General features: G+C 43.1%; 1 protein-coding gene across 18 annotated transcripts in view; it reads right to left on the bottom strand.

Moving 5' to 3' along the window:
- The window catches only part of LOC147572552 (uncharacterized), an 81,986-nt gene that overhangs the window by 36,985 nt on the left and 31,899 nt on the right, over positions 1-13,102 (bottom strand). For 8 of the 18 annotated variants that reach the window (XR_015246127.1, XR_015246126.1, XM_086694049.1 and 5 more), the window contains one exon: positions 5,878-6,068. The exons of 7 other annotated variants lie outside the window; for them this stretch is intronic. Coding sequence is in view for 6 of the 11 variants with exons in the window: in XM_086694049.1 (XP_086550175.1) it covers positions 5,878-6,068 (191 nt within the window). In the remaining 5 variants the exon portion in view is untranslated. Of the gene's footprint in view, positions 1-3,343; positions 4,348-5,068; positions 6,069-13,102 lie in introns of those variants that run through there. 3 more of the 18 variants (XR_015246132.1, XR_015246134.1, XR_015246133.1) reach the window with 3 other exon arrangements.

The following is a 13,102-nucleotide window of genomic DNA, read 5'->3' as shown; positions in this document are numbered from 1 at the left end:
ACTGAGCCACCCAGGCGCCCCTAAAGTATTTTTCTTCTAAGGAAATAGTTTGCTTTTATCCCATGCACACCACGAATCACTTAAGTGATCACTTTTCTCTCTCTGACTGCTAGGAAGCTCCGAGCTAGATTTGCAAACTACTTCTCACAAGTGTGTGGGTGTCATGACACACGCATTTTGCATGCTAATCTCCCAGCTTTATTTTATTTTCCTAGTTGTGCCCTCTTTCGTTTATTTGTTTCATACTGTGATGTGTATTTGTGTAAGCTGTCCTAAATGATTTTTGATGGGGAAAGTATATAAATAAATGGACGGGTGGATAGGTATAGACAGACGGACAGATGAATGCGTGGACCTGACCGCAGCCGATCTTGTCTTAACTCTCCTCTTCTCTCACTGCTCCAGCTAGACTGACCTTGTCCCTTGAACTCACTGACATCCTCCCACTTCATGACTGCTGGAGCTCCCTCTCCTGCAAGCATGACTGATTCCTTTGGTTACTTCAGGCCTGCTGTGCCTAAAAAAATGGAGCCCCTCCCCCCTCTCCCCTGCATGGGTTCCTCTCTGTTGTATTATGCTGATTCCTTCCCACCTCTTAAGCAATCTGAATGACACCTTCAATTATTGCCTACTTGTTTATTTATCTCTCCCACCTGTAAAGGATGGAAACTCCGCGAGGGCAGGAACCTTGCCTGTCTTGTTTACTGCTGCCTCCCCAGAACTAGCACAATCTTGGTTCTCAATACCTATGCGATGAACAAATTAATGAATGAATAAGCAACTGGTCAATTAATACATAGATATGCACTTTTTATTTTAAAATAACCTATAATGTGATGTTCCATCTCAAATAACTTACCACTAATAATTTTTTTAAAAGGAGTTTTTTAAAAAGGGGGAGGGTGGGTATTGGGAGGCAGGGGGAGGACCATGTTCAGTCTATCTTACTTTTTTACAATCTGATCTTTAAGTAATCTCTACACCCAATGTGGGGCTTGAACTCACAACGCCCAGGTTGAGAGTCACACGCTTTACCGACTGAGTCAGCCAGGTGCCCCAAGTCTACTTTACTGTTTAAAATAGTTTAGGCTGGGGCGCCTGGGTGGCTCAGTCGGCTGAGCGTCCGACTTCAGCTCAGGTCACGATCCCCACGTCGGGCTCTGGGCTGATGGCTCGGAGCTTGCTTCCGATTCTGTGTCTCCCTCTCTCTCTGCCCCTCCCCCATTCATGTTCTGTCTCTCTCTGTCTCAAAAATAAATAAATGTTAAAAAAAAATTTTTTTTTAAATAGTTTAGGCAAATAGTTTTCCATACTACTCTCACCAGAAGGAGAGTTGTCAGGGTTTTTGTGAACATGTATGTTTATACCTGTATTCCATTCTTCTACTGTGTGAAGAATACTGTGTTTATTAGGGGGTTATTCTAGAGCTACGGTTCCTAACCTGTACTGTAGGCCAATTCCATCCCCATCCAATTTTTTTAACAGAGAAATCAAAAGAAGAGTATGAAGAACCTGGAAATACTTCACAAATAATGTTTGCCATTCACATCAATCCTTTTTTTTTAAATGTTTATTTGAGAGAGAGAGAGAGAGAGAGGGAGAATGAGTGGGGAAGGGGCAGAGAGAAAGGGGGTACAGAGGATCCAAAGCAGGCTCCGCACTGACAGCACAGAGCCGGGTGTGGGGCTCTGAGAGATCAATGTGGGGAACTGTGAGATCATGACCTGAGCCAAAGCCAGACACCTTAGCGATTGAGCCACCCAGGTGCCCCAATCCTTTTTTTTTTAAGGAAATTTTAATATTCCTTTTCTTTATTGGAATGATAGAAGTCAAGGTCTCTGAAAGTTTCCAGCAATTATCCCAAGAAGGTTAGTGCCTGTTTTTAATTGTAGCTAACTTTCACATTAGATGCTGCCCTGAGAGCCATGTGTATGCCACAAAATAAACAATCTGAAATATTTGTATTAAGATCAGCAAGTTTAAAAAAAGTCACTTAAAAATGCATCTATAACAGCATTTAGGGGCACCATGGTGGCTCAGTCTGTAGAGTATCTAACAGTCAATTTCGGCTCAGGTCATGAGGCCAGGGTCATGAGACTGAGTCCCACATTGGGCTCTGCACTGATCATGGAGCCTACTTAAGATTCTCTCTCGTCCTCTCCCTGTGCCTCCCCCAGCTCATGCACACTCTCTCTCTCTCTCAAATAAAAAAATAAAAATAAAAGTATTTAAAAAATCGTATGATTTCACTCATATGAGATTCCTAGAAGAGTCAAATTAAAGAGACAGAAAGTAGAATGGTGGTTGTCAGGGGCTGGGGGGAAGAGAGAATAGAAGTTAATGTTTAATGGGTACAGAGCTTCAGTTTGCGATGATGAAACGTTCTGGAGATGGATGGCAGTGATGACTGCATAACAATGTGAATGTACGTAATGCCACTGAACTCACACCTAAACATGGTAAAAATGGTAAATCTCTTTTTTGTAATGGTAAATCTTATTTTAGACCTATTTTATCACAAAAAAAGAGAGGGTAGTTACTGAGTGTGTCCCAGTACACAAATGTACTACTCAGTGGAATTAGACAGTACTGCCTTTAGAGTACTGGATACTGGATAGTCACCCGAAATAGACACCCAGGTCCCCATCCTTGGAGCTTGTGAATGTGACTGTATACTGGCAAAATGGACTTTGCAGATGTGACTAAATTAAAGATGTTGAGATGGGGAGACAGTCTTGGATTGCCTGTGTGGGCTCAAAATGTGTTACCAACAAGTATTCTTATAAGAGGGAGGTAAGGGGAGATTTGACACAGAAGAGAAGAAAGCCATGTGACTAGAGAAGAAGGAAGCAAAGTCAGAGAGAATGGCTGCTATCCTGCTGGTTTTGAAGATGGAGGAGGGGACACGAGCCAAGGAACGCAGTTCTAGAAGTTGGAAAAGGCAGGGAAATGGACTCTGCCTTGGAGTCTTGGAGAAAGCAGAGCTCTGTTAGCACCTTGGTTTGGGACCAGTAAAACTGATTTAGACTTACAGTGATCTCCAGCACTGTAAGAGAATAAATATGCATTGTTTTTAAAACACCAACTTTGTAGTACTTTGTTATACTAGCCATAGGAAATTAGTACATGTATGATGCCCATATATTTACATAATAAATGTCTTTTTGGCAACACAGCATTATTATTGTCACCATACTGTACATTACCGATGACTTATTTCCTTTATACCTGGAAGGTTGTACCTCACATTTTAATAACCTATTTTAAGAGTAAAACTATATTTTTGACACAAAATGCCTTATACATTAAGCACATTCCCTTTTTTTTTATCTTAGAAATCTTAAAAAAAAATTTTTTTTTTCAACGTTTATTTATTTTTGGGCCAGAGAGAGACAGAGCATGAACGGGGGAGGGGCAGAGAGAGAGGGAGACACAGAATCGGAAACAGGCTCCAGGCTCTGAGCCATCAGCCCAGAGCCTGACACAGGGCTCGAACTCACGGACCGCGAGATCGTGACCTGGCTGAAGTCGGACGCTTAACCGACTGCGCCACCCAGGCGCCCCAGAAATCTTTTTTAAAGGTACTATATTAAATAGTATTGGTATCCCCGAATTACAATCAAATAATTCTACTTGAAAATTCAATATTTGAAATGCTCAGGAAAAACCTACCAGAAGCGAACTCTTCCTAACCTGTTTATCACCTAAAATATTCTAATATATCCCAAAAGGCATTTAAAACCCAAATCAGATTGTCTTTAAGTGGAGGAGGTGAACAGAATATAGTCAAGCTCTCTTAAATTTGCATCCATCCTAGGTTGAACATGCACTTGGGTGAGAATCAGCTTCTGAGACTAGGAAACATTAAGTGAACAGAAGTTCAGTTCCCAGAAGGGCCCAGTGCCCTCCCAAACCTTGGAAAAGCAATAGGAAATCCATCTTTAATCACCGTGGGAAGCCCCAGCACCGAAGACATGCTTCAAGTCTACTCAGTATTCTCCACGTGAGTCACCGATTCCTTCATGGAAATTTTAAATGATGATATTTCAAGGACAGTTAAAGCTTTCGATACCTGAACCGTAAATTGTTATGCACTCATATTTGTCAAGTTCGTATTTCCAGGGGGTGACCACTGGTGCAAACCCAGAACGTGGTCCACCCAGGCATTTATTTCGTTCAATGCCTCTGGTGCCATGCTTCACTAATCGGCGGCGGGCCCCTCACATCTTCCGAAGAGCAGTTGCTGAACCAGAAAACCACTCCTTCCTCCAAGCTCGGTGGCTCCACTGGGAAGCCCACGTGGGGATTGCAGAGATATGTGTGACACGTTGATATTCAACAGAGAAGCTAAGAAATAATACACAGGTCTCCATTAAATCATTAAACTGCAGATTTTGTCTCCGAATATCACTCAACTATGCCCCCTTCTCTCCATTTCCATGCTCATCACTCTAGCCTAAGTTACCATTATTTCACACCTGGTTTATTGCAAGATCCCCCTTACTGCTTTCTTTTCACCACCCTCCACCTTGGGCCCTGTCAGTCCATTCTCCTTTCAACAGCCTGAACTCTCTATACTAAGGCTAACCTGATCATATCACCTGTTCCACGTCCTACTTAAAACCCTTCAGTGACTTATTGTTCTCAATGGTAAGATCAAAATCCTTAGTAAGGTCCATAGCTGTACTCCACAGCTGCCCCTTCACCTCACCATTTCCTCTCATCCCAGGGGCTCTCTGCCCATGGACACTTTTCAGTTGCCCAGACGTGCTGTGCCTGCACCCATTCCAAGGCCCTTCCTCATGCTGTTCCCTCAGACTGAGGATGTGGCCTCAGCCACCACCCCCACTTTTCGCTGGGATAATTGCTAACGAGAGGAACTGTGAGGACTAAACAAATTATATATATTTTAAGTAGGCTCAATGGCTTGAACTCACAGCCCTGAGATCAAGACTTGAGGTGAGATTGAGAGTCAGACGCTCAACCAACTGAGCCACCCAGACGCTCCCTAAACAAGTCCCTATTTTTATTTATTTTTGAGAGAGAGAGAGAGAGAGAGAGAGAGAGAGAGAGAGAGAGAGAATGCGTGCATGAGTAGAGGAGGGTCAGAGAAAGAGGGAGACAGAGAATCCCAAGCAGACTCCGCACTGTCAGTGCAGAGCCCGATGAGGGGCTGGATCCCACGAACAGTGAGATCATGACGTGACCTGAAGTCAGACGCCCAACCAATTAAGCTACCAAGATATCCCATAAACAAGTCCGTATTTTTAAAGCCCTCACAGCCCGATCCAGTAACAAGTGAGGTCTATTGAAATATTTATTATTGGTATTTCCAGAAGTATTACTATTATCACTTATTCTTTAGATCTCAGTTCCATGATTTCATAGCAGACCTTCAGACTCCTCACTTTAGCTCAGGTTTTCTTGTTTATGCGCCCACAGAACTGTGTTCAAGGGATTTTACCTCCACTTGTAATTATGCCATTTATTTATATGGTTACCTAAGTCCATCAGGCTTTAAAGTTTAAAAGCTCAGGAGCTGTGTTCTTACTCTTACTTCCATGCTGTCCGGCCCTAATGAAGGTTTAATGATATGTGATATATAAATGCATAGTACTACATTGTGAAAAGTGGCCAGACTAACTTGAAATTTAGTCTTCTTACGCAGAGTCTGTGGCATATACAAAATTCTCTCCAAGGAGCCCTGGGAGAAGACCATCAGACACAGTTAATGTAGTCAGCTCTTGTCACCATAATGCTATAGAACAACCCCAGTGCCCTATGACAACTGAGTTTGAGGGGTGTAGGTGGGCCACAGCCAAGTGACTCTTCTGTAGGCACAGATCACCTGCACTGGGCTGTTGGTTGGTCACATACCTGTTCCACATGTCTCTGGTCCTCCCCAGATCCATGGTCACCTGGCATATGTACTTCTCAGAGTGGAGCTCTGAACACAAGTCCAGTGTGCAGACGCATGGAAGGCTCCATTTCATGACACATCTATCAACCTTTTGGCCGAAGCAAATCACATGGCCATCTCCAGTAGCAATGAGATCAAGAAGCATGCCCTGCAAGTGGTAGGAGAGGAGGGGAATAGATGCTAACCGATAATTTAAACCATGACAGATGGTCGTGCTTTAGAGCAGTTGGGTCTAAGGTAAAGTGAGAAGCCAGTGCCACCCAGCTTGAGGAGACTTGCAATGAGGAAACTACTGTGAACAGAGAAAGCCAACCATGGTATCAAACACGACCCCCCAATTCAAAGTCACAAGTAAGAGCCACCACTGAAAATTGATTTACAGTTGAGATGCTTCTCATTCTGGCAACTCCTTAGCATTCTGGCAACGCCTCAACCTGGAGGTTGAGTAACAGCTGGGATTTATTTAGCCATGATTAACGAATGCCAAGGAAGTCTCACACCACACTGGGACCGTGTGAGAAATGAATAAGCAAGGGGAAAAAGAGTGCAAAAAAGAAGGGACAGAGAAGAAGTCAAGTATAGTCAAAGCAAGAGAACTACGGGTAGTTTTTTTCATCATCATGTTTTGAAATTTTCCTTATTATGGTTTTGTGGTGTCTCAAGTCAAATGACAAAGGTTAGTGCATTGGGTTATTTTTTCTTTTTAAGTTTCACCCGACTGCACAGAAACTATCCTATCAATTCTGCCCACAGCCACAGTGGTGATTATTTGAATATGTAAATCTGAGCATGTCCCCACCCCACTAAAAACTTTTCAAAGGCTTCCAGTTGCCCTCGGGTTAAAATCTAATCTCAGTTGAGATGGTTTCCTACAACCTTCTCAGCTGGCCCCAGCCTACCTATGCAGCCTCATCTCAGCCACTCTCAGCCACTAGAGACTTGTTTTTTTAAAGAAACTGTCACAGTCTCATCACTAGGCCTTTGCACATATAAATATGGAACATGTTGTTCCTCTTCCTGAGAAATTCTTCCCCTTCTCTTCTCTGAATAATCCCTAAGTATCACTTAGGTTTAAATGCTGCTTCCTCAAGGAAGGCCTCCATGACTTCCCCCTGCTGTGTGCTCCCAGAGGACCCTAGACTTCCACTGTCATAACAGTCCTCACACTTTTGTGGTTGTTGTTCTGTGTGCCTCGAGTTCCCATTAACACACGGAGGCAAGGCCCACTCACCTGACCCATTCCCTGAGATATCCTAAGAAGTCACGATTTCCACTATTTTTGCTGGAATAGTTTTCCACTTCTCAATAACTGCTGACTCTAATACCAGAGAATTTTCACTGCCGAAGAAATACTGTTGAATCTTTTTTAAAAATAAAATCACTCAGTATATCATTGGTAACTGGCACTTTGCCTTCAGCCTTTACTCACTCTTCGAAATTTGGCTCAGACATCATCACTTCCAAGAAGTCCTCCCGGTTGTCACCATCCCCTTCAAGCTAAGCCTTGGAGCCCTCTTTTGTGCTCAGAGTGGTATCTATATACACCTTTATCTCAGCACTGACCATAATTTTGCATGTGAAGTTCTCAGTAAATATTTGTTGAATTCAGGGGAATTGAACATAAGTGGTAAGTGATACATGTGTGACTTTTGCCAGAATCCTTTTTGCCAGTGCTTCTATTGACTTATGGCTAACTCTTTTTGGGGGACAATATGGTCTTCTCTACTTGACGTAAGCATTAAACAATGTTCCCATACTACTACCTGCCTCACGGGGGTGCTATGGAGACACAATATACTGCTACAGGCATTTAAAATGAGATTTCCAAGATAAACATAATAGTTAATATGCCAGGTGTTTTTCACACATTAACTCATTTAACCTCCACTACCACAATCATCACTCTCCTATAAAGTAGAACCATTACTGTCATTCTCATGTTGCACATAAGGAAACTGAGGCAAAGAGAGGTTGAGGAACGTGACCCAAATTATACAGCTACTGAACGGCCGAGTCAGGTTGAAACCATAACAGTCTGGCTTAGAGTCTGTGCTCTACACCACTGTGCCATTGCCTCCGTGCTCCTACCGTCATGGTGCATCAGCTTCAACATTCAGGACTTTTCAGCTCTTGATTTGAATAATATGTTCACTTAATCATGGGGGTAGGGTGTAAAGGGAGTATCACTGTACAAAGAGAAATAAAACGCCATTTTGAAAAATACAAACTCAATTTAAAAGGTGTGATGGACTGAATTGTGTCACCCTAAAATTCATACGTTGAAGCCCTTACCCCCAACGTGACTCTATTTGGAGATGAGGCTTTAAGGAGGTTATGAAGGTTGGGGCGCCTGGGTGGCTCAGTCAGTTGAGCATCTGACTCTTGACTTCAGCTCAAGTCATGATCTCACGGGTTCGTGTGTTGGAGCCCAGTGTCGGGCTCTGTGCTAACAGTGCAGAGCCTGCTTGGTGTTCTCTGTTTGCCTCTCTCTCTGTCCCTCCCCGACTCTCTCTCTGTCTCTCTCACAAAATCAATAAACATTTAAAAAAAAAAAGAGATAATTAAGGCTGAGGTCATAAGTGTGGGGCTTTAATCTGGTAAGTCTGGTGTCCTTAAAAGAAGAGGAGGTGACACCAGAGATCTCTCTCTCTCTGCTCACACAGAGGACACAGTGAGAGGACAGCTATCACAAGCTAGGAAGAGAGACCTCACCAGGTCCCTGTTGGGCCTCCAGCCTCCAGAACTGTGAGAAAATAAATATCCATTGTTTAAATCCCTCTGATGCTCAAGTAGACTAGTTAAAAAAAAGCCATGTGCAAATAAGCTTCACATTTCCAACTGTATTTCCAACAAGCAAAGGATTAAGCAATAAAGAGTTAAAAAAAAAAAAGTATCAGAAACGACTTGGGTCAAACCAAAGAATTCCATCGGGGAATACTCTATCCTGGAATACATCAATTTCTTGACATCAACAAGAAGTATCTGCCAAGTATCTATCAATTCTGCCCCCAAGAAGTCTGTGGTCTAGTTAGGACACCATGGCATGGATTTACCTAAATGGGAGTGTGAGAAATACGTAAGACTGCAAAACAACATATATGTAACAAGTGGTACAAACTTTAAGTGCTGTAAGTGTTCAGAGGAGGAAGGTTCATGACACAACAGTTTTTGAAGTATTTAGGATTTGAGGTACTTCATTAAAAAAAAAAGAGGAGGGCGCCTGGGTGGCTCAGTCGGTTGAGCGTCCAACTTCAGCTCAGGTCATGATCTCACAGTCTGTGAGTTCGAGCCCCGCACCCGGCTCTGTGCTGACAGCTCAGAGCCTGGAGCCTGCTTCAGATTCTGTGTCTCCCTCTCTCTCTGCCCCTCCCCTGCTCATGCTCTGTCTTTCTCTGTCTCAAAAATAAATAAAAAAAATTTTAAAAATTAAAAAAAAAGAACAGGCTGCAAATACAGTTGTGTGGAATGAGACATTTTGAACACAACAGTGGTGTCCACAAAGCCTCAGAAACCTAAATGTGACTGGCATATTCAACAAGGTCAGATAGATAGGTCAGAGGCCAGTTCTTCCTACTGGGGGAATGAATAGCAGAAGTGTAGGGGTAAAGTGGAAAGGCGAGGGCGGGATTTTGAAAAATTTTGAAACATTCTTAGTTTAGAATTTATACTTGGGGGAGGTGCTCAATGGGTAGTAAAACATGCAAAGACGTGTTTGGGAAGACGATTCTGGAAGCTAACTGTAGGGTAGACAGTCGGGGGAGAATGTGCAGGCAGGAAGACTAACTGGGAAGCAGGGCAGGAATCCAGACTTGTGTATTGAGATCTAGGTCAGGCTGGTGGCAATGAGGATCAAAAGGAGCCAACGTGAGCAATATTGAAAAGGAGGAAGTGACAACCGGATAAACCCTGCTTCCTTCAGTCCTGTCATTTGGCTACACCTCCCTCCCTGCCTCCCCCTTCTCTCATCAAGAGACCTCTGGGACACTCCTCATTCACCAAAGCGAGCCTTTGGCTCCTGGTATTTGTTTGAAACTTAAGCCCTACTGTCCCCTACCTTCAGCGGTGTGTTGGAGCAGGCTTGCTCCAGCTCACGAAGACCAGCTGATAGATTTTCAAGCATTTCGTAAGCCGGCTGTTAGATCTGGCTATTTACTCAAATAAAATTACAGAGACTTACCGTTCAATTGATTATATATAAAGCAAAGGTAATAATAATTCAAAATGCATCAGCCCTTAATTATCTTACTACACTTTGCTGTTATCTTCTGTTGTCTCTGGTCTGAAGGTTATTCCGGGCCTATGGTATCTACCCCTTGGCAGCCTCATGTAATGGCGGGCTTCTGCTCCTGTCTTCCTGCCTTGCGTTCAGTGACATCAAAGTAGCAGCTTGAAACTGCGGGAGCAGTCACACTATGGAAACTGTTCAGGGCTTTATTGATTGCTGTGTTGAACGTCCAGACTTAAGAAAGTGAGGAAAATGTTAGTAACGCAGATTCAACTCAAAAGTAGTGCAAAAACAGAGACGTTTCAGCTTAATGAGTATAATCTGCACAATGATGAGAAATATTTTATGGTAGCTCACACAGATTTAATGACAAGTTTTTTGGGAAAAGAGTAAATGGATTGGGATATAATTCCAATTGTTAAACCATAGGCCGGCTACCGATACAGGAATTTTGCAAAAATTAATTGATTAGCACTCTGTGAAAATCAACTGGTTGCCTGGAATTTACAAAAAAAGAGGACTGATATTATTAGTGGTAAGTTGTGAGCTACACATCCTTTGTACCAGTAAAATTTTTTTTTTTTTCAACGTTTATTTATTTTTGGGCCAGAGAGAGACAGAGCATGAACGGGGGAGGGGCAGAGAGAGAGGGAGACACAGAATCGGAAACAGGCTCCAGGCTCCGAGCCATCAGCCCAGAGCCTGACGCGGGGCTCGAACTCACGGACCGTGAGATCGTGACCTGGCTGAAGTCGGACGCTTAACCGACTGCGCCACCCAGGCGCCCCTATACCAGTAAAATTTATAATAAATCGATGTAAATATATGTTTGCATACCTTGCCCCCTGACCCCCACCAAGAGAACATGTTATTAAATACTTACCAACACATTACTGCACACCATCCAGGTGAACACCCTGGTTTAATCTTTCCTAAATGTGAATTCAACTAAATACCATTCCACTGAGTTGACTTTTTGTTTCCTAATCGGCACAGAATGTGGGTTAAGTTTTCAAATTCAAAAGGCTCTTTTTTCCTGAAGTTTTAAGAACCGCCCCATATCTTAGTATTGTACTTATAAAATTACGAATATTTACAATTACCTTTAAGGGTGATGATTAATATTTCTTTCCCTTCACAAACTTTGGGTGTTAAACTTCTTTGAAAATTTTAAATTGGGTGTGCCTGGGCGGTTCAGTCGGTTAAGCATCCGATTCAGCTCAGGTCATGATCTTGTAGTTGGTGAGTTGGACCCCCACGTCAGGCCCTCTCCTGTCAGCACAGAGCCTGCTTTGGATTCCCGGTCTCCCTCTCTCTCTCTCTGTCTCTCTCTGCCCCTCCCCTGCTCATGCATGCACACACTCTCTCTCGAGAATAAATAAACATTACAAAAATTGGGGGGCACCTGGGTGGCTCAGTCAGTTAAGCGTCCGACTTTGACTCAGGTCATGATCTCATGGTTCGCGGGTTTGAGCCCCAAGTCGGGCTCTTTGCTGTCAGCGCAGAGCCTGCTTCAGATTCTCAGTTCCCCTCTCCCTCCCCTCCCCTCGCTCATGCTCACTCTCTCTCTCAAAAAATAAAAGTTAAAAAAAATTTTTTTAAAGAAAATTTTAAATTGCATTTATACATTTAATATTTTCTATTTATATTAAGAATCTTGATTGATAAATAAATCACCCCCAAGGGACTAAATATTAGATATAATTAGAAATACCATAAATCTCCACACTGCCGTGAGAGAGCTTAGGCCCATCCCTCACGGCGGCTGCCACCAGAACCCCAGCGATGTTTAGTGCTCCGACAGCACAGTGCTAGGCATTGTCTACAATTAACTTTCTCTTTTGAAGCTTTATGTGAGCCTGGGTCCTCTAAAAGGTAAACCTAAAGATGGGGTTAGAGGTGCAAGAGGTTTGGGAGCCGGGATACCAGTAAGGGAAGATGGGGAGGGAGTCGGAAAAGGAAAAGACTTGGAAAAGTTTGCTGTCAAACAGAGATGCTGAGCACTGGGTGGGGGTTGGGGAGGGAGACAGAAAGGAGGGAGGGAGGGGAGGATGTTGGAAGGGTGGGAAGGATGGAGGGAAGGAAGGCAGATCATAAACTGCAGTTTTAAGAGTTTTGTCTGTCAGAGGAACAGCCCTGCCTTAGTATCTCCTTCCCAACCCCCAATGCCCCCAACATAATCATTGGCTGGGAGCAGCCTGTGGGAAGTGCAGCCCAGACAGAATTCACAGTGATGGATTCAGGGGGTAGCAGCTGGGATCATGGATCCGTTAACACTCTCTGCAATAGGAGATCTAACAGACACATTCTGTTGGCCACCGCAACCCCTTAGCTTTTTGTTTTCCATTATTACTATTACTATTATCATGATTATTACAAAAGTAATACACAGCACATAAACACATATCTCCTTCATCTCTCCGCACCTGGCCTGAAGCTGTTTTCTTCCTCAAAAATTGGCACTATTAACAGTCTGGTGTGTATTCTTTCACACCTTTTTTTAATACTTTGTATATTTAAACGTATGTGTACAGAAAGATTGCATATTAAGGATGATTTCTTTTGTTTGTTTGCCTTTTATAAAATAATACATATTGGGGTGCCTGGGTGGCTCAGTCGGTTAAGTGTCTGACTCTTGATTTTGGTTCAGGTCATGATCTCACGGTTTGTGGGTTTGAGCCCCACATCGGGCTCTGCGCTGACAACAGGGAGCCTGCTTGGGATTCTCTGTCTCCCTCTGTCTCCCTCTCTGTCTCTCTCTCTCTCTGCCTCTCTCTCAAAAATAAAAACACATTAAAAAAAAAAACAAATGAAAATAAAATAATACATACTGTTCTATTACCTGCTTTTCCTTTTGTTCTTGTTTTCTTAAAATTTAATGTCCATTAGTATTTCCCAAACCTCTTAACTGTCAAATCCCTTTCCCTGTTTTACACATCCCCTCTGGAATTTTTTAA

Source organism: Puma concolor, chromosome E4, assembly GCF_028749965.1.
Source record: "Puma concolor isolate L17-30 chromosome E4, mPumCon1.1.hap2, whole genome shotgun sequence".
Lineage (NCBI taxonomy): Eukaryota > Metazoa > Chordata > Mammalia > Carnivora > Felidae > Puma > Puma concolor.
The sequence above is the reverse complement of the archived record's forward strand: the minus strand, read 5'-3'. Positions and strand labels throughout refer to the sequence as shown.